The sequence below is a fragment of the Geotrypetes seraphini genome, chromosome 2 (genome assembly GCF_902459505.1).
Source record: "Geotrypetes seraphini chromosome 2, aGeoSer1.1, whole genome shotgun sequence".
NCBI classification, from domain to species: domain Eukaryota; kingdom Metazoa; phylum Chordata; class Amphibia; order Gymnophiona; family Dermophiidae; genus Geotrypetes; species Geotrypetes seraphini.
In genome coordinates this window covers 476,227,061-476,254,908 of record NC_047085.1, presented here as the reverse complement: position 1 = coordinate 476,254,908, position 27,848 = coordinate 476,227,061, and the positions used below count along the sequence as shown (strand labels likewise).

General features: G+C 39.6%; 1 protein-coding gene across 1 annotated transcript in view; it reads right to left on the bottom strand.

Moving 5' to 3' along the window:
• TTC21A (tetratricopeptide repeat domain 21A) overlaps window positions 1-27,848 on the bottom strand; it is a 323,520-nt gene that overhangs the window by 231,548 nt on the left and 64,124 nt on the right. The window contains exon 6 of the mRNA XM_033931720.1: window positions 1,416-1,573. Coding sequence (XP_033787611.1) covers window positions 1,416-1,573 — 158 coding nt within the window. The remainder of the gene's footprint in view (window positions 1-1,415; window positions 1,574-27,848) is intronic.

The following is a 27,848-nucleotide window of genomic DNA, read 5'->3' as shown; positions in this document are numbered from 1 at the left end:
AATAAAAAATATTAACATCTATTAGTAATTCATATTGAATTTAGATATTGCTGATTAGGTTGGGATTTTCACATAAAATATTAATGCGGTTCATGTTCTATTCTAGGCTGACTTGTAAGCGATTGAAGAAACATAGCCCCTGAAGAAACCTGGAGTGAAACGACTGGGTAGCTGCCTGGCTTAAGCTAATTGCTCTTCTTTATTAGATATATCAACAAAAAGAAATTAAAATATACAGAGGCACACTGCTATTAGATTTTTTGATATATGCATACACCAGATTGCTAATTTTGAGTCTGTTAGAAAGACCATTGATAAACACTTCACCCCTGTAAGGACATGAAAAACAATCAAGTAGTATCTCGGGTGTTTGAGGTCTTGGAAAGAATTAATTTGGACTCTGCATCAGTTTATTCTCTGCCAGTTGAGATTATTGTTGTTTTGAACAGATTGAAATTTTCCATATTTTGTTTGAATTCCCCAAAGTGCATCAGCCTCAGATTTTCATATGCTTTAAAGCACAGGTGTCAAAGTCAGTCCTCGAGGGCCGGAATCCAGTCGGGTTTTCAGGATTTCCCCAATGAATATGCATGAGATCTATGTGCATGCACTGCTTTCAATGCATATTCATTGGGGAAATCCTGAAAACCCGACTGGATTACGGCCCTCGAGGAGGGACTTTGACACCCCTGCTTTAAAGGAAGAAGGTGGACATATTATATCATTAGAATTTTTAAAAACATATAGGACTAGATTTAGTAAATGACATTCAAATGTGGGCATTGAGAAAAATGAGTGCTCAGTTGGGTGCCATTTACAGAATAGCGCTTAGCGACTGGATCCACTATCAAATTTATATCAACTGAAACCTGGCGCAATTCTTGCACCTAAATTAGGTGCAGATCTCCTGTATTCCATAATATTGTACACATCTTTAGTGAATGCCCCTGACCTGCCCATGCCATCTCCCATGGTCACACCCCCTTTTCAGTTGTACACTAAGGACTTCTTTTATGAAGGCACGTTAGGGCCTTAACGCGTGGAATAGAGTGTGCTAAAATGCCACGCACGCTAGTCGCTAACGCCTCCTCTTGAGCAGGCGGTAGTTTTTCGGCTAATGCACGCTATAGCACGAGCTAATCCGGTGCGTGCATTAAAAATGCTAGCGCACCTTCGTAAAAGGAGCCCTAAATTTACAAACACATCTTTATATAATCGTGCTAGCATGATGTGCATGTAAATTCAAATTGTTGCCAATAGCACATAATTATTGATGCTAATTGACTTGTTATTCAATTAAATTGTGTGCAAGTATGAATTTGTGTGTGCAATTTGGAATGCATTTATAGAATTTGGGGGATAGAGATGTCTAAAAAAACAATCTGAACCAGAACATACTAATATAGATTTCCTACCTTTGTGCAGTTTCTAAAGACTGATCCCAATCTTGCTGAGCTAAAAAGAGATTCATCTTGATGGAAAGTGCAGGAATAAAGCTTGGGAAATTGACAACTATCTGATTTATGACTTCCAAGGCTCCTGAATAGTTCTGTTGCATCATAAAATATTTTGTCTATGATGAAAATATTAAAATATATCATTAATATTGAAAAGTTGTAAGTTTAGGAGGCACAGATTTATTGAACAGAATATTTTATTTGTAGATTTTTTTATTTTTACTTTTAAAATGTATTTGTTTTCAAAAGAAATGTCAGATAATTACATATGAAGAAAAGGCAAAAATACAGAAAATAATTAATTTCAAGCTCAAGTTCACATAAAAGGGGAGCACATGGTTTAAGTAAGCAAATCAAAAAACTTTAACAGTATATCCTAAAACTGATTATAAAATACCCTTAACTTTAACTGTCCCTACCTAATACTGACTCTTTATCTAACAAAAAGGTTTCTACCTGACCCGATTCCAGAAAAAAATAGTATTTTGATAAGTAATCATACATTTGCATGGGAACTTCAAAAATTGTAGCTTCAACTACAAAAAATTAAAGTTTTTAATCTAAGAATTTCTTACATTTCTCCTGAGTGGCTCTCACCAAATCAAGAAACATCCTTAACTTCGAACATCAGGTGTATAAAGATCTTATTATCTTGCCATATCAGAGACGATTTGGCTCTTGCAGTCATGAGGATCTGTAGTGCCTGATTGTATCGCAGATTGAAATACAATCCAGTTTTCTTTTCCTTTGGAAACTGAACACATACATTGGGTGCCTTCAAGTAAACCTCTGCCTAACTCCAGATTTTCACATCCTATCATTTATTTTGAAATTTAGAAAAATGACTCATTTTCAGCATGTTCTGGTATTCTTAAGAGTATTATCCATAAATTATTTCTTCTATTGCAGTTACTGCAATCATTGTGTGGGGTGTAACTCTCCCCGGTTATGTTTGTCTTCTGTGATATGAACTCCAGAAGAAAAAGTCCTTCATCATCCTAGAGGACAGTTATCATAACTTTGCCTGCAGATTTTGCTGTCTTGAATTTTTTGGGGGTGGAGGATCATAGACGTTGAAATGGAGGGGACCACAGGAGCTGTGGCCTCCCCCAAAATTGCCACTTTCATCATCCCTGGTGGTCCAGAGGTGCAGCGGGCAGCAGCGAGCTTTCCGGCTCCTGTCCCACTGCTAACCCAACCAGTTGCAACTGGTTTCTTCTGCTGCTGAGCGGCAATGAACGGGAGCACACTTTGACGCTCTTGCTTGGGTGGCGCCGAGCAAGAGCGTCAAAGTGTGCTCCTGTTCATTGCCGCTTCTTTGCAGCTTCTTTGACAGGCTCCCACAAATTCTTGCGAATTGCAAGAATTTATGAGAGCCAGTCAAAGAAGCCGCTGAGCACCGAGCAAGAGCGTCAAAGTGTGTTCCCGTTAATTTACGTTCAGCGGCAGAAGAAATCAGCCATGACCAGCCAGGTTAGCAGCGGGACAGGATCCGGAAAGCTCGCTCCTGCCCACTGCATCTCTGGACCACAAGGCCAGAGGAGGTAGGAGGATGAGACAGAGTGCAGAGTGAGCGAGGTAAGGGGGCTGGGTGCAGAGTCTGACAGGGGAGGGAAGGAAGGGGGCTGGGTGCAGAGTCTGACAGGGGAGGGAAGGAAGGGGGCTGGGTACAAAGCCTGACAGGGGAGGGAGGGAAGGGGGCTGGTGCAGAACCTGATGGAGGGGGGGCTGGGTGCAGAGTCTGACAGGGGAGAGGGAGGGAAGGAGGGGGACTGGGTGCAGAGTCTGACCCGAGGGAAGGGGGCTGGGTGCAGAGTCTGATGGGGGAAGGGGGTTGGGTGCAGAGTCTGACGGGGAAGTGGGCTGGGTGTTGGGGGAGGGAGGGAAGGGGGCTGGGTGCAGGGGGTAGGGAGTTGGGAAGGCAGGGAGGACAGATGCTCAGGGGTTTGGGAAAGACAGATACTGCATGTACTGGGAGAGGATTGGGAAGGACAAATGCACAGGTTGGGGGGGTAGGAAAGGAGGAAAAGAGAGATGCTGCACAAATGGAGTAGTGGGAAGGGAGAGAAACAAATGCTGCCGGTGGGGAAGGGAAAAGGAATGGCGAACTGTTGGACATAGGTGTATGGCGTGAGAGGAAAAGAGAGATGTATACGAGGAAAGGAAAAAAGAGGGAGAATTGTTGGACATGATAGTGGTGGAGAGGAGGGAGGGATGAATGTTACACTGGGAGGAAGGAAATTACCCAAAAAAGGGAGAGATGTCAGACCACTGGAATGGGAAAGAGAGAGAGATGTCAGATCACATTATGGAAGGGAAGGAGGGGAAAGAGATATGTCAGACTGCAGAAAGGAAAGGAGAGAGCTGTTAGACCTCGGGAAGAGGAAGGGAAGGAGAGAGAGATGCCAGACCATAGGAGAGGAGATTCCAGGCTATGGGAAGGAGAGGAGAAAGATGCCAGACCATATGAGGGGGGAAGGGGGAAGACAGAAATGGGAGAGGGATGAGATGGTGCATAGGGATGGAGGGGAAGGGGAGACAGAGGGACTAGATGGTGCACAGCAATGGGCGCAACAGGGAAGAGATAAGAAGAAATGCTCCTTATGGATAGATAGGAATAGGGGAGGAGAAAGAGGAAGGAGATGGTACACATGGATAGATGGGAAGGGAAGGCATGGAAAAGTAGATTTTGAGAAGCAGAAAAATGCAAGAAAGTTGAATGTTAAAGGTTAATGCTGAAGATTACCAAATCTTCCCAGCATATCAAAACATATTCATAGTACTATCTTATAAACCACTGAATATTTTTCTAAAGTGTGTAGAATCCTCTGAATGAAATTCACTGGAGCGCTGAAAATTTTGAAACATGGCATGTCGGTGGAGGCGCTCCGGTAATGCACTTTAAGAATAAGATAAGTCCTTATGCATCTTCTATTTATTACTGCTAAGTATACACAAAAAACTGCTGCATTTGCACTTTATATATAAGAAGAAAAAGTAAAAAAAATATACATAAAAGAGGATCCATTGAAGATTTTGGCTCATATTATACTTCTATGAACTCTAAATAAAGGAAAGTGAGCCCTCTGAGGAGTCTACTTTAGAAAAATATTCAGTGATTTATAAGATAGTACTATGAATATGTTTTGATATGCTGGGAAGATTTTGTGATCTATGAATATTTGAAAAGTGCAAGATGAAGTTTAGCCAAATAGTGAACTAAGTACAAAGATGGATGTATGGCAGAAAGTGAAGGAGAGAAAACTAGCAAATGGATAAGGTGCCCTGGATACAAAGTTAAGAGCACAGACAGAAGGAAGTGCAGCCAGAGACTGGGAAAGATGGTTGAAAACCAAAATCACCAGGTAACAAAGGTAGGGGAAATTATTTTATTTTCAATTTAGTGATTGAATTGTGTCAGTTTTGAGAAATTATATCTGCTGTCTATATTTTGCACTGTTCAGGAAGAAATGCATTTGTTTCTATTTATCTGGGGGTTGTACTGCATGCAGTCTTTCATCTTAGGGTTTTGTTTGTATGTATTAGTACTTTTAGTTTATGCTTATCTGTGTTCTGCATGTGTGACCAAGGCCAGGTGTTCTGGTAGGAATGAATGTGCTTTGCGTAGTTTAATTTTGTGGTTAACCATTATGTATTGTTAATAAGATTATATTGTGTGTGTATATATGAAAAATGAATGGAAAAATAGTATTACAATTATTATTATTATGGGCAGGGGCGGGGCTTGCAGGCCCCCCCAAACAAAAAAGCATTCCGCTGCCTATGTGGAGGATGACTTGTGCTTCCACTGCATTGACTCAACTTTGTATTCAGGATAGACCCAAGTCTCATCTCCATTCACCAAACGATGAAAAAAATTCACTTGGTCTTCATGGAGCATCTCCAAGTTCTCCTGACAGCACTGGAGCCTTGTGGTCTTCTGACCTGGCTTCAGCATTCTTGGAGCACAGACATTTGAGAGCAGAGGGGCACTCTGAGAGTTATTGCAGTGAATTTCACATTAAAAGTTCCAGGTACAGATGTCATCGAAACCTACTGTACCTACATTAAGATGACACCTGCAGACATAAGGGCTATTGTGGTGTACAGGTGGGTATAGTAAGTTTTTTTGGATGGGTTTTGGAGGGCTCACCATACAATGTAAGCATTTTATAGTGACATGTGTGCCTGGGACTTTGAAATGTGAGTCACTGCAGTACCCTCTAGAGCAGTGGTATTCAATCCAGTCTTCAGGGACCACCTGGCCAGTCGGGTTTTCAAAGTCTCTGTCATCCATATTCATTGTGGATATCCTGAAAACTCGACTGGCCAGGTGGTCCCCGAGGACTGAGTTGAATATCACTGCTCTAGAGTGCCCCTCTACTGTGCTCAGCTCTCTGTGAACAGTTTGCTAAGAATGCTGGCTGCTTTTGAGGTCTGAAAAACTTTCTTTTGTGTGTTTTTCATGTGGATGTATTTATATTCTATTTATATTCAAGAATGGCCAATAAAGATAGATGTACTAATGACAAAAATTTCTACATAGGTCATTTTCAAAAACAAAAGACAGACATCTTGCTGTTTTGAGAATGGACATTTTCTCTACTGGATTTCTGAACGTCTTTCCCAAAACGTATAAACTCAGACTTAGACGTCCTATTGAAAATGCCACTCCGCATCTTTAATTAGTCTCACCACTACAGTTCTTTATTACTTAGATCACTACAAATCGGTATTATTCCTTTCACTTGACCTTACTTCTCCGCAGACTTAGCAACCTTGGTATAACAGATACATTATACAATTGGTTCTTTTACTTACCAAGTTCTCTTCAATGATATTCTGCCATTACCTTGCGATTCAAGGCAGATTACAGAAGAGGATTTCAGAATTACAGAAGAGGATTTCTGGACATGTCACATCAAGAACCTACACTTTGCCATATGGGGTACCTCAAGAGTCTATCCTGGTTCCCATTCTATTTTAAAAAGGTTTCTGGATAAAACTTTATCATAACAGGCTGGTGTTTGGAGCAAAACCTTAAGTGGTTTATTTTTGAATTCATTGTCTTACCAAATATTTAGGAAATCTGTGAAGTCCTATTTGTATGATAAATTTGTTTAAGAAACTTCAGTCATGCAAGTAATATAATTCTGTATGTATTTAATCTGCATCTAGCAGATTCTCTTGATGTAAACCGCTCTGAACTGTTAAGGTATTATTATTTATTATTATTATTAACATAGTAACATAGTAGATGATGGCAGATAAAGACCCGAATGGTCCATCCAATCTGCCCAACCTGATTCAATTTAAATTTTTCAATTTTTTCTTCTTAGCTATTTCTGGGCAAGAATCCAAAGCTCTATCCGGTACTGTGCTTGGGTTCCAACTGCTGAAATCTCCATTAAAACTCACTCCAGCCCATCTACACCCTCCTAGCCATTGAAGCCCTCCCCAGCCCATCCTCAACCAAAAGGCCATATACAGACATATACCATGCAAGTCTGCCCAATACTGGCCTTAATTCAATATTTACTATTATTTTCTGATTCTAGATCCTCTCTGTTCATCCCACACTTCTTTGAACTCCGTCACCATTTTCCTCTCTACCACCTCTCTCGGGAACGCATTCCAGGTATCCACTACACTCTCCATAAAGTAGAATTTCCTAACATTGCTCTTAAATCTACCACCCCTCAACCTCAAATTATGTCCTCTGGTTTTACCATTTTCCTTTCTCTGAAAAAGATTTTGTCCTACGTTAATACCCTTCAAGTATTTGAATGTCTGAATCATATCTCCCCTGTCCCTCCTTTCCTCTAGGGTATACATATTCAGGGCTTCCAGTCTCTCCTCATACGTCTTCTGGCACAAGCCACCACTTTGTCACACTGTTTTTTCGCCTTTAGATCTCAGGACACTATCACCCCAAGGTCCCTCTCCCCGTCCGTGCATATCAGCTTTTCACCTCCCAGCATATACGGTTCCTTCCAATTATTAATCCCCAAATGCATTACTCTGCATTTCTTTGCATTGAATTTTAGTTGCCAGGCATTAGACCATTCCTCTAACTTTTGCAGATCCTTTTTCATATTTTCCACTCCCTCCTCGGTGTCTACTCTGTTACAAATCTTGGTATCATCTGCAAAAAGGCAAACTTTTCCTTCTAACCCTTCAGCAATGTCATTTACAAACATATTGAACAGGATCAGCCCCAGCATCAAACCCTGAGGGACTCCACTACTCACCTTTCCTTCCTCCGAGCGACTTCCATTAACCACCACCTTCTGGCGTCTGTCCGACAGCCAGTTTCTAACCCAGTTCACCACTTTGGGTCCTAACTTCAGCATTAACATTTTCCTTGCACCTTTATTAACTCTAGCTGAATCCATTGGTTTCACACCGTATGCATACACGGACGATATCCAACTTTTATGCTCCATCAACCCCACCAGCCTCTTTGAAATACAAATTATCGGGGGCGTGGCTTGGCGTGCACACAAAATGGACGTGTGATCGCAGCGCTCCTCTTACCTGGGCAACGGCTGAATAAAAAAGTTTATCATTGCGGCTTGTATTTCGGCTAAAAAGTGTGGAGGGAAGTGCGGGAGCATGGCGAGTACGAAGCAGAGTAAAAATGAAACCGGAGGAGCTGCAAAGAGGCAAAAGTCGGATCAAATTACTCCGTGTAAGGTTCCGCTTCCAGGGGATGAGTCGGAAGAGCTAAGTAAAGCCGAAGTTATGGGGGAATTAAGACAAATAAAACAAATGTTGAAAGAAAACGTTAACAGCATGGCGAAAATGAAGGAAGAAATATTGAATATACATAGGCAGATGGAAGTGACAAACAAAAGAACAACGGATCTAGAAGCTAAAATGGAGGTTTTGGAATGTGCAGAAAGAAGATGTAAAAATGACAGTTTGGAAATTACTCAATTGAAAAATCAGCTGGAAGATTATGAAAACCGTGGTAGAAGGAAAAATGTAAAACTTTTTGGAATACAAGAAAATTTAGAAGGAGGAAATGCCATACAGTTTTTAGAAAATTTAATACCTAAAATACTGCAGTTGGATTTCAAACAGCCTTTAGAAATAGAACGTGCACACAGAATTCCAACAAAACGTGTGGAGAACCAAGGGAGACCAAGGCCACTGATATTCAAGATGTTAAGATACCAGCAAGCAATAGAAATTTTAAATGCTGCCAAGAAAGATAAAAATTTAAATTATAAAGGGTCCAAAATATGGTTTTTACCAGATTTTGCTAAAAATACAGCAAACATTAGGAAGAAATTCCTTGATCTGAGACCTCAATTAAAGGAAGAAGGATATAAATATGGGTTATATTACCCAGCAAAAATGAGGGTATTTTGTGGGGATAAATCTTTGTATTTTGTAGACCCGGAAAAGCTAAAGACCTTTCTTTCAAAATCAGAACCTATGTCATTTTAGTACAATGGGTGTTGAAATGAAGCGAAAAATATTAAGACTGGTTTGATGGATATTGAACAAAAAGTTTAATATAAAGAACTATGGGACTTTGGTTTGTTGAAGAAAGAGGAATATGAAATAAAGAACAGGAAATAAAAACGGACAAGAGAAAAAGATATTAAAAGAATGTAAAGAAGAAAAAAGCAAGAAGGATGGACTGGAAAGTCATGAGACTGAACTTTAGGAGACTGAAGGATGGATGGCTGGAGTAAAAAGTGAACAGGAAGGAATAAAGGACTTGACTAATTAACAAAAGGAGAAAAGTGAAGAATGGACAAGACAATAAATAGATGTGAAGAAGAAGAAAGCAGAATGGATAGACTAAAAGGATATTAAATAAAATGACAATTGGCAGTCAAGAGTCTTAAGAGAGGATGGATGTAGCTAAGAAATAAATATGAAAGTTCAGTTAATTTAATAAGTCAGTAAATGAAAAGTAATGAATGAAAGGACAAGAAGAAGAAGAATGTAGAATGGACTAATTATAGACAGAAAAGTTATATGACATTTAGATGCAAGTAAAGGAAAGGAAAATGAATAATATACAAGAAAGATACATAATAAGAATTTATTGGTAATTGAAGGAGATGACTAAAAGATCAAATGTAAAGATTGATTTTGTAATATTATAGTTTTAAAAGGATTGGATTTAATTTGGAAAAGAGGAACTATTTAAAAAAAAAATTATAAAGTGAAAATTTTATTTTCAGAATGAAATAAAAATGTTTATATATAAATAGAAGATAAAAACTTATAAAATTGAAAACAATTTTTAAAGAAGTATATGAAGATATGGATATTTGCTTTTAGGTATTAAAAGGATGATAGGGGTTGATGGATTGGATAGTATGGGATATAGGAAAAATGATACTAATTTATTAAATATATGTTTATGATAGAATTTTGTTGTATGAAGTAAAATATTGGGGAAATGAATTTAAAGATTGGTGAGAATATAAAGATGCATTAATGGAATGTTAGGAATTAAATATGGTTATGTGACCAAAGGTTAAATAACAGATAAAGTAATTATTTTAAAATGGGAAAAAAAAGGAAAAAAAAAAAAGGTTTTATGATTAGAAGAGAGATATACTTTGATTCATTGTGGAGGGTTAGTGAGTTTGTCTTAAGAAATGATAAAGGGGTTATTAATAAATATTGGTTGCCTGGGGGGCAGGGGGAAAGTTGGGATTGCTGTTCAAATGTGTGTCCTTAAGCAGTCATTATATTGGGGGGGGGAGGGGGGGAAGAAGATGGGCATTAAATATATTAATAGAATGATTAAGGAAAAGATTAAGAAGGGATTGGGTACTTTAGGGGTAAAAATGTGTGCCATTGGGAGAAGCTCTTTAGATCTTAAATATGAAAAAAGGGAAGAAGAGGTTTATGATGAGGAGTTTAAAATATATTATGTCTTTTAAGATATTTTCTATTAATGTCAATGGCCTGAATCATGTAATCAAAAGGAAAAAGGTATTATCATTTTTAAAAAAGTAAAATGCGGATGTTTATTGTTTGCAGGAGACTCATCTGAATATAAAGGAATCACAGAAACTAGTGGGTGGGTGGGTGAAGGAATGTTTTTTTGCTCCAGCAGCAGGTAAAAAACCAGGGGAAGCAGTTCTTATAAATAAAAAGTGTATGGCTAATTTTAAGGTAGTAAATTCGGATCCACATGGAAGATGGTTACATGTTGATATGAGTATGGGAAATAATACCCTGACGTTGTTCAATATATATGCCCCTAATTCGAATCAATCAGAATTTTTAAAAAAGTTGCAGAGTATGTGGTTACCACTGGCTGCTTCTAATTTAGTGGTGGCTGGAGATTTTAATGCTGTAATGGATCCATTAATGGATAAAAAACAGGTAAAAGTATAAAATCTTTAGGTTTAGATAATTTGGTTCAATCATGTGATTTGAAGGATATATGGCGTATTCTTCATTTTAATGATCAGGAATTTTCATTTTGTTCACAGGTTCATAAATCATTTTCAAGAATAGATTATATTTTTATTTCATCACATAAGGTGCAACAAGTGATTAAGGCTTCCATTGATCCCATTATTATTTCGGATCATGCGGGAGTATGGATAGAATTACATTTAGATCAATTAGAGAATAGAAGACCTCTTTGGAGATTTGATAATGCATTGCTTGTGGATGACAAATTTTTGGAAAATTTTAAAACACAAATTAGTGATTTCTTTCAAATTAATTTAGTGGAGGATACATCTATTGAAAATGTATGGGACGCATTTAAAGCGACTATGAGAGGTCATATTATATTTTCTTCGACTTTTGTTAGGAAACAGATTAAAATGCAGTATATAGAGATAGAAAAATAAATTAAAGTACTAGAAACTAAATTGGTAAGTAAATGGGAACATGAGGTATTACAGGCTCTTTTGAAAGCAAAAGGTAAATATAATGAATTAGCTTCAAAAATGATAAGAAGAGATTTGTTTTCCAAACAGACAATGTATTATGGAAATTCTAATAAGGCGGGAAGATTATTGGCGAATTATCTTAAAGCAAAAAAAAGAAGAACTAACATTAATGGGATAAAAGATGATAATGGTATAATAACAAATCAGTAAACCACTAGCAATAGGAATATAATAAATCACCACTTAAACGTATTCCTATAATTCCACTATCTTGAAGGAAAACATTGCATTAAACATTGCTTAAAAATGAATCAGTGAAGCAGTTGCTCGAAGATACAATAGACCTCCCCTGACGCAGCGAATCTAAGCAAAACAGGGCCTGTCGGGAGTCTGAGAAACATATTCCTCCCCTGCTTGGAAAGAATATTGGCAGAGGGAGAAGAAAACGAACTGTTTGGATTCGAACTATGCTTGGAGGACAGTGCTACTATTGAGATAAGTGCTGCTATATGAAATATATGGACTACAAATGAGAAAATATTTAAATTATCTTTAAATAAGTGGAGTTTTTTATCTGAGCTAGGATGTTTTTTCTTATGCAGCTTTAAAGTTGTGTACGGCTGGCATAGAGGTCTTTCAGGTGAAATTTTCACCGGAAGAAACTGAGGTCTTTTCTCCACTTTAATGCAATGTTTTCCTTCAAGATAGTGAAATTATAGGAATACGTTTAAGTGGTGATTTATAATAACAAATCAAACAGATATAATTTTAAAACAATTTCTAAAATTTTATAAGGACCTGTATTCTTCTGAGCCTTATTTGGAGAGGCAAAAAGATGGTAAAAATTTTTTAGATTTAATTAATGGACCTAAGGTTCCTGATCATATAAAACGGAGTTTAGATGAACCTATATCATTAAAAGAATTAGAAACAGCATTGAGATCTCTTAGAGTTGGATCCGCTCCAGGTGGTGATGGTTATACAGTAGAATTTTATAAAACATTTCAAAATGTCCTTTCCCCATATTTACTAAATTTATATCAGACACAACTTGTAAAAGGTGATATTAAAGGTACTATGGCTGAATCAGTAGTAATTGTTTTGACTAAGCCAAATAGAGATCCTACTTTGGTTTCGAACTACAGGCCTATACCTTTAATAAATGTGGATAATAAACTTTTGACGAAAATTTTGAGATTATCCAAAGCTCTCCCACATATTATAGACACGCATCAGACTGGTTTTGTTGCTAAAAGGCATTCCTCTAATAACTCTAGATTATTGTTTCATATGTTAAATTTATCAAAAAAAATGGATGAACCGGCTTTTACAGTTTCATTGGATGCAGAAAAAGCGTTTGATAGGGTAGAATGGAATTTTATGTATCAGGCTTTAGAATGGTTTGGTATAGGTTCTGGATTTATACAAATGGTAAAAACATTGTATAGCTTCCCGATTGCAAGATTAAATATTAACAATATGTTATCTGAAAGTTTTAAATTGCAGAGGGGAGTTAGACAAGGTTGGCCTTTATCTCCTTTGTTATTTGATGTTGTATTAGAACCCTTATTGTTAGCAATACAGCAAGCAAGGGGGATATAGGGTATTCCATATTCTGATATGGAGTATAAAATTTCGGCATATGCGGATGATATTTTACTTTATTTGAGAAATCCAGAGTCTACCTTATCTTGTCTATTGGAATTAATTGATATGTTTGGTAAATTTTCAGGATATAAAATTAACTGAAGTAAGTCTGAACTTATACCTTTAAATGTTCATTGTGTAAAAGGACTATTTGACGCTTTTCCGTTCATATGGAAGGAAGAAGGATTTAAATATCTTGGCATTCAAGTTAAAAATACAATTGAAGATACAGTAAAAGAAAATGAAAAATTTGTATTAAAAAGAGTTACGGAGTTGTGTGAGCAATGGAATCCTTTACATCTCTCATGGTGGGGGAGAGTTCAAACTATTAAAATGATGATGTTGCCTGTAGTTTGCTACCAAATGAGTATGATACCTATTTATTTTCAGGGGTCCTTTTATAAAAAGCTTAATAGCATTTTAACGAAATTTCTTTGGCTTGGTAAAATACCTAGAATAGCTTTATTAACTTTGCAAAAATCAATTAAAGAGGGAGGGGTAAATTTTCCAAATTTTTATAGGTACCATCAAGCCTATATTTTACGTCAGGTTATGTATTGGATCCTCTCAGAACTTATAGATAATGCACCGGATTGGTTATATTTGGAATGGCGCCTTATGTTTCCCCTAAATTTAGTTCATCTTCCAAGTATCAACATGCCTAGAAGATACAGGGAAAATAAGATATTAATGGATACTTGGAAAACGTTGAGGTTTATTAGTAAATTAACACCTATCCCAATAAACAAGTCAACTAATCAGTCTTTATGGATAAACTCCAAGATTAAAATTGGCGGAGCTCAAATCCTTTGGAAGAACTGGATTATTGCAGGCATTCGGTCTCTAAATGATGTTATTTCAGAAGGTAAACTGCTGGAATTTTCACAATTGCAACATAGATTTGGTTTTAGTAAAACACAAAGTTTTAAATGGTTGCAATTGAAGCAGGCCATTCAGGTTGGGTTCCCTGAATGGAAAACATTGAATAATCAATATAGTTTAGAGTTCTTATGTTTCCAAGCAGACTTCCTAGGACATCAAGCCGCATTGTGGTATAAATTAATATCTGGATATTTGAATAAAAAACCAAAAAATGGTCTAAGAGACATTTGGAGCATTGAGATTAAGCACCAAATTACTGCATCTCAATGGCCACTAATGGTCTTGTAGAATGAGATGTACAGTGTCAGCATCTATGAGACAAACTTGGTTATTTTTGTTACATAGAGTGTTTTGGACCCCTACACGTTTGCAAAAATTAGACAGTTCTAAGTCCAATAAATGCTGGCATTGTAATCTGGAACCTGGGACATTGGATCATTTACTGTATCATTGTCCCCACATTAAAAGTTTTTGGAATGCAATTTGGCCACAAATTAATAAATTGATGGAAAACCATGTAGCACTATCATATGATACCGTGTTATTTGGAATGATGATGAGGAAAAAAAGTCAAATTTCACCAGAAAATAACAAGCTTTTACATTTTGGTGGAATACAATTTGTCATATATTCAAAATGGAAAGAGCAATAGCAATACAAAGAGGGACATATACTAAATTTATAAAAATATGGGGGCCATTGACAAAATATTGTAGTGAATGAATAGTAGGATTTCTCTTCTTCTTTTCTTTTTTCGTTGTCTTCTTTATGGCACATATGTAGGGGTGGGTAATGAAAATAATTTTACATAACATGTTATAATATGGTATATAATATGTATAAGGTGATTGGAAAGTACTTGAAGGGTGGGGGGTGGGGGAGGGTATAAAATATGCTTGAAATTTTATGTAGTAAATATAAAGTGATATTGTGTATTCATTAGCTGTAATTCAATATTTTGTGCACTTGATGTAAAATATGAAAATGAATAAAGAATTTAAAAAAACAACAACAAATTATCAATGAAAATCTACTTCAGATCACCACTTGGCTTCAAGAAAATCACCTATCCCTAATCTTTGCAAAATGCTCCAACAATACTCATGAATTCCACAGTGCCTGTTGTCTCTGAAATTAAAAGTCCTAGGCGTGATAATAAATTGAACTACAAGCAACAAATCTCAATTCTCCGGAAATGTTTCTTTAAACTGTGTCTGATCTGATCTATCACATCTTTTTTCTTTAAGTTCAATAAGATTTTTTTTATTGTTTTTAACTAAGATATACAAAACAAAGTATAACATTGTAATACAATATCTGAGAGAAGAAAAGAGTGTAGAAGTGCAGGCACAGCAGAAAGGTTTGTACAGTAACAGAACAAAATATGGTAAAATTTTGGTACAAAAAGGAACTGTTGTCGTAGTGAAACAACCCCAGGCAGTCAGAGATCTAACTCGACTAGTAAGGTAACAAGGAAAATTCCAGCAAAGGTTTCCAAGTATGCTCAAAGGAGACAAGGGATCTACTCTTAATAGCAGCAGCATGCTCAAACTTGGCTGTAACACAGACTATATTCCACCACATGTCTATCACATCTTTACTCAAACCATCCTACACCGATATTCTAATTCACTCTCTTGTTAAAGACCACATTGATTACTGTAATGTGCTTTATGAGGGAATCAGAAATATGGATCTTCATCGGCTTCAAATAATCCAAAAAACAGATGTCAAACTAATCACCGGAGCAAAAAATATGATGTCACCCCCCCTTCTTAAATCTGCCCACTGGGTGCCTATGAGAAGACCAGAAAAATTTGTAGGTCCTCACCCGATAATTTTTAAGCTTTTCAGATATCAGCACGCCTTAGAAATAATACGGTTGGCAAAAGAGAATCCGAATTTAAGGTGCCAAGATGCGAGGATCCATATTGTACTGGACTTTGCAAAATCCACTGCAGAAAGGAGGAAGCAGATTTTAGATTTAAGACCATCTTTAAGGGAAATTGGAGCAAAGTACGGTTTACTATATCCTGCTATCATGAAGGTAACAGTTGATAATAAAACACTTAGCTTTGACCATCCTGATAAGTTAAAGATGTTTTTAAGTCAAAGGGAACAGGAACAACCTATGAATGAATAAAAAGTTGAGCTGTGATGCGATTCCCTTGGTGTTCTGATTATTTGAGACTATATTTGTATAAGAATAAAAGATGTTTTTTTGTTGTTTTTTTTCTTCTCTGAAATGTTTTTGATTTCTAACGGTGATAGAATGTTTGTGATGAACCTGAGGATAACGGTATATATTTGAATTCTAAAGTCTAATATGCAGAAGATGGAGATCGAGGCAGATAAAGTAGCTTTGGTTGAAAGACCCCCAGTTTAAAAAAAGTTGTCCGAGTCCATTTTTAGTATGTGTCTACGAAGGGGAGCTTTCCTGACTGATTAATTTATTTGATGAAGATGGCTGATGTGGATTAAAACTGGCCTGTCAAAATGACAATTCTGGTACATAACAATGTATGAAGCGGCTAATCCAGAGAATTAAAGATTTCAGAACGGACTGCAGGTTATACATAATTTACTATGAGTGCCAAAGACATAGCCATAGCAATAACAAACTAACGGATTAAGCTGTGGGGCCTCTGAGGTATAACGGAAGCTGCTACTTATTGTTATGGAATATGCTGATAATCGGGGTTGAAGGAATTGACTTCTTCAACCTTAAAATGGATGTAGTCACCACAGCTCAATATTTCAGAGGAATGGAAATACATCCACTTGTATTGCCTTTTTGGCAGAAGACTTTAGACCAGCTCATCAAGGAGGGAACATTTTTTAAAGAAGCACTTTCTATATACATCTTAAAGTTCATGACATCAAGGATCTATGCTGTTCGTGGAGGAAATGTAATCCTTAATACAAAAAGATTGCGTAAAGGAAGTTATTGTTGTTGGATTAAAATCGGAGTTCGAAGTGTCTTCAGATCATTGACAGTCCATTCTACATGTAAGGTCTACATTGTGATGGCTTGTCCTGATGATACGGTTTTATGGATTCCAAGTCTAGAACTTAGTTAACTGTTTGCAAGATTTAAACAACTTTCATAGTGTCTGCCTTAGTGAAGGGGTTTAAAAAAGCTCTATCTCTGTTAAAAATAAAAAAGTAAAGTTTTAAAACTTAGTTGATTAATAAGAAATAGGATCTTGCATATTTGTTTATTTCTGTCCGTTCTCATCGGATCTACTGTTTACATGTGAAGGCTCTTATTGACTGAATGAAATATGTTTCATTTTAACAAGTGAATTTAGTTATATTATTTTTGTTCCTTTTGGTTTTGGCTCATATTATTTTCATTTTGTGCTTTCAAATGATTTTCATTAAGTACTAAATGAATATATTTATTTATGATATTTGAATTAATTGATTATAAAAGTTTAGAAAGGATTGAATATTATTTAAGGAAATAACATTTTCATATATTAATATATTGATATATTTTTACTTTTTATCCCAAACAAGTAATTTATTGTATTTTTAAAGTCAATGATATTTGAATAGTTAGGTCAGAGGTATTTTCTAGAGGTATGAAATATTGGTTAAGGGTTTCTGATTAAGGCTTTATTTCGTATTACTCATAAGATAAATATAAACAAGAATAATTTAATACAAAATTGATTTATATTTGTGGTCTGTTGGGGATTTATCTTGCTTTACCTTAACTTATATGTGCGGTTCCAAGTTTTTAATATAATTAATTAAGGAGGGGAAGGGGGGGATGGGTAATGGTAAGGGGTATAATGATAACTTAATGTGGTGTATTATGCAAAAGGAGTTAATATGGAAAATGGTGTATAATCATATTTTAATATATTATTTGATCTTTGAAAATTGGAAAAGATATTATATAATCAATATATATAATGGAGATTAAAATTTTTTCACTTAATGTTAATGGCCTCAATCATCCAGTGAAAAGGAAAAAATGCTTACATTTTTTAAAAAACAAAAGGCTGATATATATTATATCCAAGAGATGCATCTGTCAGCTATTAAACCAAAGAAACTCGAAGGGGATTGGGTAAAACATTGTTTTTTTGCCCCTGCAGTAGGAAAAAAAGCAGGAGTAGCAATTTTAATAAATAATAAATGCTCAGCTTCTTATCAAATGATAGATTTTGACCCTTTAGGAAGGTGGGTTAGGGTAGAAATGAGCATGGGACATAATACCTTGACTTTATTTAATGTTTATGCCCCTAATTCGAACCAAAATGAATATTTCAAAAATTTACAACAATTATTACTCCCACTGGCTGCTTCTAATTTAGTTGTAGCTGGAGATTTTAATGCTGTTATGGATCTTTTTATGGATAAAAAGCCAAGAAAAAATATAAAATCACTAGGGTTAGATAATTTGGTACAATCTTGTGATTTAAAAGATATATGGCGAATACTTCATTTTAATGATCAGGAATTTTCTTTTTGCTCACAAGTTCATAAGTCTTTTTCAAGAATTGATTATATTTTGGTTTCAAATTCATTGGTACAGCAAGTAACACAAGCTTCCATTGATCCAATTATTTTATGAGATCATGGAGGGGTGTGGATTAAATTTAAGTTTGATGAAAAAGATAACACTAGATCGATTTGGAAATTTGATAATACATTGGTTGCGGATTCAGCTTTTCTTGAAGAATTTAAGTTAAAAATATCTGAGTTTTTCCAAATAAATACTTCAGCAGATATTAGTACAGAATTAGTATGGGATGCTTTTAAAGCTACTATAAGAGGTAATATTATTTCATATTCTGTATATATTAAAAAAAACAACTTGCTAAACAATTTTCTGATCTGGAAAAAGAAATTAAATATTTGGAATATAAATTAGTTGATAAATGGCAACAAGATATATTGCAGGCTCTTTTAAAGGCAAAGGGAAAATATAATGAGATATATTCAAGAATGGCAAGGAAAGAATTGTTTTCCCAACAAACCTTGTATTATGGAAATTCAAATAAGGCAGGAAGATTACTTGCAAGTTATCTTAAAGCTAAGAAGAGAAGAACAAAAATAATAGCAATAAAGGATGAAAAAGGAAATGCACATACTCAGATTGGTAATATATTAAATCAGTTTCTTAATTTTTATAAAGATTTGTATGCTTCCGAGTCTTATGCTGATAAAGTACAAAATGGTTTGGAATTCTTAAAACATATTGAGGGTCCAAAACTTCCTGATCACATAAAAAAAGTTTAGAAGAGCCTATATCATTAAAATAATTAGAAACGGCATTGAAGTCTCTTAGAGTTGGATCCGCTCCAGGTGGGGATGGTTTTACAGTGGAATTTTATAAATCTTTCCAAATTTCTTTATTATCCCATTTACTAAATTTATATCAATTTCAACTAAATAAGGGTTGTATTACAGGTACTATGGCAGAATCTTTGACTATTATTTTGCCAAAGCCAAATAAAGATCCTACTTTGGTCTCAAATTACAGGCCTATATCTTTAATTAATGTGGATGGAAAACTATTAGCTAAAACATTGGCATTGAGGTTAGCTAAGGCTCTCCCTTTTATTATTGATGTACACCAAACTGGATTCATTGCGAACAGACATTCGTCTAGTAATACAAGATTGGCTTTTCACACATTAAATTTAACAAAAAACATGAATGAACCGGCTTTCACTCAATCTTTAGATGTGGAAAAAGCATTTGATAGAGTGGAATGGACATTCATGTATCAGGCATTGGATTGGTTTGGTATAGGGTCTGGTTTTATTCAAATGATTCAAGCTTTGTATAGCTCCCCTATGGCAAGATTATCTAATATAATAAAACGCTAGGCCGCGCATGCGCACTCCCATCGTGTGGGTTCGTTTTCCGTGAGCTGTAGCGACCCATAGGAAGTGCGCATGCGCGGCTTACAGTTCTTTGAAAGATGCAGCGGTGGCTACTCTCACGATCCCCGCCTGCGTCGGACTTTCGACGCAGGTGGGGATCATGAGAGGAGCCGCCGTCACATCTTTCAACTAAAAAAAAAAATACGGCAAGGCGGATGTCGGCCGCTGCAGCTGTCGGTGGCTGCAGGCCGCGGCAGCTGTAGCCCGCCATGGCCGAGCACGAAGACGGGCCAAAGTTTTTTTCAACTTCTCAAAGACGCTGCAGCGGCTCCTCTCACAAGCCGCTCCTGCGTCAGAGAAGGCGGCGATCGTGAGAGGAGCCGCCGAGAAGTTACACTGCTGGGGGCTCGGGCTGTTAGGTCCGTGCAGGCTCCTCTCGCGGTAAATAGAGGGAGAGGGAATGCTGCGGCTGCTGGACAGGGAAGTAGGGAAGGAGATAGGAAGAAAGACACAGGGACAGGGGCAGGGAGAGAGACAGAAAGACAAAGGGGGTCAGGGAGGGAGAGAGACAGAAAGAAAGACAGCGGGAGGAAGAGAGACAGAAAGAAAAAGACAGGGGTATGGAGAGAAACAGAAAGAAAGACAGACATATATTCTACCACCAGGGGGAGGAAGGGAGACAGAAAGAAAAGAAGAAAGACACAGGGACAGGGAGAGACACAGAAAGACAGACAGACAAAGGGGGCCAGGGAAAGAGACAAACAGAAAGAAAGACAGCAGGACAGAGAGAGAGATAGACGGAAATAAAGACAGACATATATTCTAGTTCTTTTCTTTCCGTATCGGGGCTCTGTCGGATGACATCACCCCACTAGTGAGAATACCTGCCTGCTTGTCCTGGGATAAAGCAATGTTACTTACCGTAAAGCACAGTTACTTACCGTAACAGGTGTTATCCAGGGACAGCAGGCAGATATTCTTGACTGATGGGTGACGGCACCGACGGAGCCCCGGTACGGACACTTTTAGAGTGATTGCACTCTAAGAACTTGGAAAGTTCTGGAGACCGCACCGCGCATGCGCGAGTGCCTTCCCGCCCGACCCCGACGCGCGGTCCCTCAGTTAAGATAAGCCAGCTAAGAAGCCAACCCGGGGAGGTGGGTGGGACGCAAGAATATCTGCCTGCTGTCCCTGGATAACACCTGTTACGGTAAGTAACTGTGCTTTATCCCAGGACAAGCAGGCAGCATATTCTTGACTGATGGGTGACTTCCAAGCTAACAAAAAGAGGGATGGAGGGAAGGTTGGCCATTAGGAAAACAAATTTTGTAAAACAGATTGGCCGAAATGTCCATCCCGTCTGGAGAAAGCATCCAGACAGTAATGAGATGTAAAAGTATGGACTGAGGACCACGTAGCAGCTTTGCAGATTTCCTCAATGGGCGTGGAACGAAGGAAAGCTACAGATGCTGCCATAGCTCTAATTCTATGTGCCGTGACAGAACCTTCCAGTGTCAGTCCGGACTGAGCATAGCAGAATGAAATGCACGCAGCAAGCCAATTAGATAGCGTACGCTTAGAAACAGGACGTCCCAATTTATTCGGATCAAAGGACAGAAAAAGTTGGGGAGATGATCTGTGGGGCTTAGTGCGGTCTAAATAGAAAGCTAAAGCCCGCTTACAGTCCAAAGTATGAAGAGCCTGTTCTCCGGGATGGGAGTGAGGTTTAGGGAAAAAAACAGGTAGAACAATAGATTGGTTGAGATGGAACTCAGAAACAACCTTAGGGAGAAACTTTGGATGTGTACGTAGAACCACCTTGTCGTGATGAAAGACAGTGAAAGGTGGATCAGAAACTAGTGCATGTAGCTCACTGACCCTCCTGGCAGAGGTGAGAGCAATAAGAAAAAGTACCTTCCAAGTGAGAAACTTGAAAGAGGTAGTAGCCAAGGGTTCGAATGGAGGCTTCATCAAGGCGGAAAGAACCACGTTCAGATCCCAGATCACCGGAGGTGCTTTGAGAGGTGGTTTCAGATTGAAAAGACCTCGCATGAATCTGGAGACCAGGGGATGAGCTGAAAGGAGTTTCCCCTGGACCGGCTCATGAAAGGCCGTAATGGCACTGAGATGAACTCTGATGGAAGTAGACTTGAGACCAGAAGTAGACAGAGAAAGCAGATAATCCAATAGAGGTTCCACTGCAAGAGACTTGGGGTCATGATGATGTAGGAGACACCAAGAAGAAAATCTCGTCCACTTTTGATGGTAACATTGTAGAGTGGCTGGTTTCCTGGATGCGTCCAGGATGGAGCGAACAGGCTGAGACAGCAAAAGATCAGTTGAAGTCAGCCCGAGAGATACCAAGCTGTCAGGTGTAGAGACTGCAGGTTGGGATGGAGGAGGGTTTCCTGATCCTGTGTAAGCAGAGATGGAAACAGTGGAAGTAGAAATGGATCCCTGGAACTGAGTTGAAGTAGAAGGGAGAACCAATGTTGTCTGGGCCACCGTGGAGCTATCAGGATCATGGTGGCCCGTTCCCTCTTTAGTTTGAACAAGGTCCGAAGCATGAGAGGCAGAGGAGGGAAAGCATAAAGGAATAGATTGGACCAATCCAGAAGAAATGCATCCGCTGCCAGACGGTGAGGAGAGTAAAGTCTGGAGCAGAATTGGGGCAACTGATGATTGTGAGGAGCTGTAAAAAGGTCCACCTGAGGAGTGCCCCATTGTGCAAAGATGGACTGTAGAGTCGATGGGTCGAGAGTCCATTCGTGGGGTTGGAGAACTCTGCTGAGCTTGTCCGCTAGGAAGTTCTGTTCTCCTTGAATATAAATCGCTTTCAGGAATAAGCGGCGCGAGGATGCCCAAGACCAGATTCTCTGGGCTTCCTGGCATAAGAGGCGAGAGCCCGTTCCCCCTTGCTTGTTGATGTAGTACATGGCCACTTGGTTGTCTGTGCAAAGTAGAAGGACTTGAGGAAATAGAAGGTGTTGGAAGGCCTTGAGGGCATAGAACATTGCCCTGAGTTCCAGGAAATTGATGTGATGCTTCTTTTCCTGGGGAGTCCAAAGGCCCTGAGTTTGGAACTCGTTCAGATGGGCTCCCCATGCATAAGGGGAGGCGTCGGTGGTGATGACCAGATGATGAGGAGGCAGATGGAACAGAAGGCCCCTGGAGAGATTTGAGGATATCAACCACCATTGCAGAGACTGACGAAGAGACGATGTCACAGATATGTGTCGTGAGCAAGAGTCTGTCGCTTGAGACCACTGGAGAGCCAGGGTCCATTGGGGAGTGCGCAGGTGAAGCCGTGCCAGGGGTGTGACATGAACTGTGGAGGCCATGTGACCCAAGAGAATCATCATCTGCTTTGCCGAAATGGAGTGCTGGGAGAGCACCTGCTGACAGAGCGATTGGAGGTTGTGAAGACGGTTGTCCGGCAAGAAGGCTCTCATCTGGACCGTGTCCAGTACCGCTCCAATGAATTGAAGTCTCTGCGTAGGCAGAAGGTGAGACTTGGGTATATTGATTTCGAACCCCAGTAGTTGTAGAAAAAAGATGGTCTGGTTGGTGGCCAGAAGAACAGTCTGAGATGAAATGGCCTTGATTAACCAATCGTCCAGGTAGGGAAAAACCTGAAGGTGGTGGGAGCGTAGAAACGCTGCCACCACTACCAGACATTTTGTGAACACTCTTGGAGAGGAGGCAAGACCGAAGGGGAGCACTCTGTATTGGTAATGACAGTGATTTATCATGAAGCGAAGGTACTGTCTGGAGGCCGGATGAATTGGAATGTGAGTGTAGGCCTCTTTGAGATCGAGAGAGCATAGCCAGTCGTTGTGATCGAGGAGAGGATAAAGCGTAGCTAGAGATAGCATCTTGAATTTTTCTTTGACCAAACATTTGTTGAGATCTCGCAGATCTAGAATTGGTCTGAGGTCTCCTGTTTTCTTGGGGACTAGAAAATACCGGGAGTAGAATCCTTGCCCTCTTTGGTCCAGAGGAACTTCCTCTATGGCGTTCAGAAGTAGGAGGGACTGAACCTCCTGACAAAGGAGGGCAGATTGAGGAGTGTGCAAAGCAGACTCTTTTGGTAGACTTTGGCCCGGAAGGGTGTGAAAGTTGAGAGAGTAGCCGTGGCGGATGATGTTGAGGACCCACTGGTCCGAAGTGATAACTTCCCACCGGCTGAGAAAGAAAGACAGTCGTCCTCCTATCGGTTGAGGGAGGAGAGGAGATGGTTGAACGCTGGCTATGCCCTCGAGTATTAAGTCAAAAGGGCTGGGTCGATTTTTGTGGAGGAGGCTGCTTAGCTGGTTGTTGCTGCTGAGGCCTAGGTGTTTGCCGCTGCTGTTGACGCTGCCTCCTGAGTGGAAGGCTGCAAGGGGCGAGCCACAAAACGCCGCTGATAGGCCGTTTGCTGTCTGAATGGCCTAGAAGGTGGAGGTTTCTTCTTGGTCTTAAGAAGGGTATCCCAGCGGGTTTCATGAGCCGAGAGCTTCTGGGTCGTTGAGTCCATAGAATCTCCGAACAGCTCATCCCCCAAACATGGGGCATTAGCCAACCGGTCTTGATGATTAACATCAAGCTCAGAGACTCTGAGCCAAGCCAAACGGCGCATGGCTACAGATATGGCTGTTGCTCTAGAGGTAAGCTCAAAAGTGTCATATATAGATCTTACCATGAATTTCCTGAGCTGGAAAAGAGCTGAAGAGCACTGATGAAAAGCCTCACGATTCCCCACAGGAAGGTACTGCTCAAAGGAAGCCATGGTGGTAAGGAGATGCTTTAAATAAAACGAAAAATGAAAAGCATAGTTACCAGAACGATTAGCAAGCATCGCATTCTGGTAAAGTCGCTTACCGAATTTGTCCATGGCTTTACCCTCTCTGCCAGGAGGGACAGAGGCATAGACACTAGCTCCTAAGGACTTCTTGAGGGTGGATTCTACAAGAAGAGACTCATGAGAAAGCTGTGGTTTATCAAAACCAGGAATAGGGATTACTTTATAAAGGGAATCCAATTTGCGAGGGGCTCCCGGGATAGTAAGAGGAGTCTCCAGATTCTTGTAAAAGGTCTCCCTCAGGATGTCATGTAAAGGGAGTTTCAAGAATTCCTTTGGAGGCTGGTCAAAATCAAGAGCGTCCAAAAAAGCTTTGGACTTTTTAGACTCAGCCTCCAAAGGAATAGAAAGAGATTCACACATATCTCTTAAAAAAGAAGAGAAAGAGGTGGAATCAGGTTTGGAGGAAATATCCTGAAGAACAGGCTCGTCTTCCTCTGATGAACACTCCCCTTCTGACTGAAGAGGTTCTTCAGAGTCGCCCCACAGATCAGGGTCTCGAACATGGGGACCACGGTCCCGAGACTCAGGGGTGGATGGTTCTCGGTGTCGGGACTTCTGTACCGACTTACCCGACCTCACCGACGCGGTACCGGGCGATGTTATCGGTCGCACCGGAGCCGATGTCTGTACCGATTGATGATGAGACCTAGGCTCCGGTGCGAGGACAGGCATCGATGCCGATGAGGTCAAGTGTACCGGTACCGAAGGAGTGGATGGTGACACTACAGACTGTTCCACGATCGGTACCGGTTGCTCAGTGGGGACCGATACCGGAGGGCTCGGCGTCAGGAGAGCTGGAAGGAGTTGTTTGAGCTGTTCCTTCAGCTGTACCTGCAAGATGGCCGCAATGCAATCATCAAGTGAGGGCACCGGTACCGCTTTTTTCTTCTGCGGTACCTGCGGTGCCGCTCGACGCCCCGGAGATGAGGAGCCCGATGTCGAGGGACTCACCTCAATAGGGGCGGAGCGCTTCCGCTGGCGCCTCACGGTCGGCAGGATTGGGCTCTCTGCAATGGAGACCGGAGGACGTTCCAGCGGGGAAGGCTTCTTAGCCGGCTTACCTGCATGCTGCGACGCCGACGCTTTATCGCGTGGCGTCGATGAGGTGGGTGCCGACGAAACAGGTACCGAGACCGGCGCCGAAGACGCGGGGTCGGACATGTCGGTGCCGAAAAGCAGCCTCTGCTGTATCTGTCGATTTTTGAGAGTCCGCTTTTTCAAAGTGGCGCAGCGGGTGCAGGTAGAGGCCTGATGTTCCGGACCCAGACACTGAAGGCACCAGTTGTGCGGGTCTGTCAGTGAAATAGGCCGTGCACACCGCTGGCACTTCTTGAACCCGGGTTGGGGGGGCATGAACGTAAAAACGGCTTCTGCCAAATCGAAGGCCGAGGCCTCGATGATGGCAGTAGGCCCCGCCGGGTCAAATCAATAAACTTGACAAAAACGAGAGAAAATGTTTTTTTTTTTTTTTTTTTTAAAGAAAAAAGGGAAGGGCAAAAAGAACCCGAAAAAGTTTACGCGAGCGGGAAGGCGAATGAAAAAAATATTTCAACAGCCGTTGAAAATGCGACTTCTTAGCTCCGCGGAAACTAAGAAACTGAGGGACCGCGCGTCGGGGTCGGGCGGGAAGGCACTCGCGCATGCGCGGTGCGGTCTCCAGAACTTTCCAAGTTCTTAGAGTGCAATCACTCTAAAAGTGTCCGTACCGGGGCTCCGTCGGTGCCGTCACCCATCAGTCAAGAATATGCTGCCTGCTTGTCCTGGGATAATAGTTGTTATCCAGGGACAGCAGGCAGCTATTCTCACATCCCACCCACCTCCCCTGGGTTGGCTTCTCTGCTAGCTACCTGAACTGAGGAGACACGCCCGGACCATCGGGCGGGAAGGCACTGGCGCATGCGCGGTGCGGGCATCTCGAAACTTCTGAGTTTCTTCAAGCAAGACATGCTTGTGAGACGTCCGTATCGGGGCTCTGTCGGATGACATCACCCACTAGTGAGAATACCTGCCTGCTTGTCCTGGGATAATACTAGTATATTAATAATAATTTGTCAGAATGTTTTAATTTGCATAGGGGAGTTAGACAGGGTTGTCCATTATCTCCTTTGCTCTTTGATATTGTTTTAGAACCCTTATTGTTAGCGATTAAACAAACAAAGGGGATACAGGGTATCCCTCGTAAAGAGTGGGAATATAAACTCTCTGCATATGCAGATGATATTTTACTTTATTTGAGAAATCCTACCACAACCATTCCTTGCCTGTTAGATTTGATAGAAAATTTTGGAAAATTCTCAGGATATAAAATAAATTGGAACAAGTCTGAAATTCTTCCTCTTAATGTGCATTGTAAAAAAGCATGTTTGATTCATTCTCTTTTGTATGGAAGGAAGATGGATTAAAATATTTAAGAATTTGGATTAAAAACACGTTAGATGACACTGTAAAAGAGAATGAAAAACTTTTATTAAAAAAGGTAACAGAATTGTGTGATCAATGGAATCCTTTACATTTGTCTTGGTGGGGGAGAGTTCAAACTGTTAAAATGATGATATTGCCTGTGGTTTGTTATCAAATGGGAATGATACCGATGTTTTTCAGGGGTCTTTTTATAAAAAGTTGAATTCAATTCTTACTAAATTTATTTGGCTAGGTAAAACTCCTAGAATTGCTTTAGTATCTTTACAAATACCAATTAAGGAGGGTGGGGTAAATTTCCCAAACTTTTATAGGTACCATCAGGCCTATATTTTACATCAAGGTATGTATTGGGTCTTCCCTGACCTCATTGAATACACTCCAGATTGGCTATATTTGGAATGGCGACTCATGTTTCCGTTACATCTTTGTCATGTACTTAGTATCAAGATGCCCAGATTATATAAGGATAACAGAATTTTAATTGATACTTGGAAAACCTTACAATTTGTCAACAATTTAACAGCTATTCCTATTAGTAATTCAACAAATCAAACCATGTTGCTTAACCCCAAAATTCAAATTGGCGGTTTTAAGATCATCTGGAAGCATTGGATGATTGCAGGAATACGGACTTTAAATGATGTTATTTCAAATGGTAAACTGCTTGATTTTACACAGTTGCAACATAAATTTGGTCTTAACAAATCACAAAGTTTTAGGTGGTTGCAACTGAAGCAGGCCATTCAGGTAGGGTTCCCTGAATGGAAAAGTCTTAATACCCAATACAGTCTGGAATTTTTATGTTTTCAGGTGGACTTTCTGGGTCACCAGGCCACACAGTGGTATTAAACTATTAGTGAATATGTAA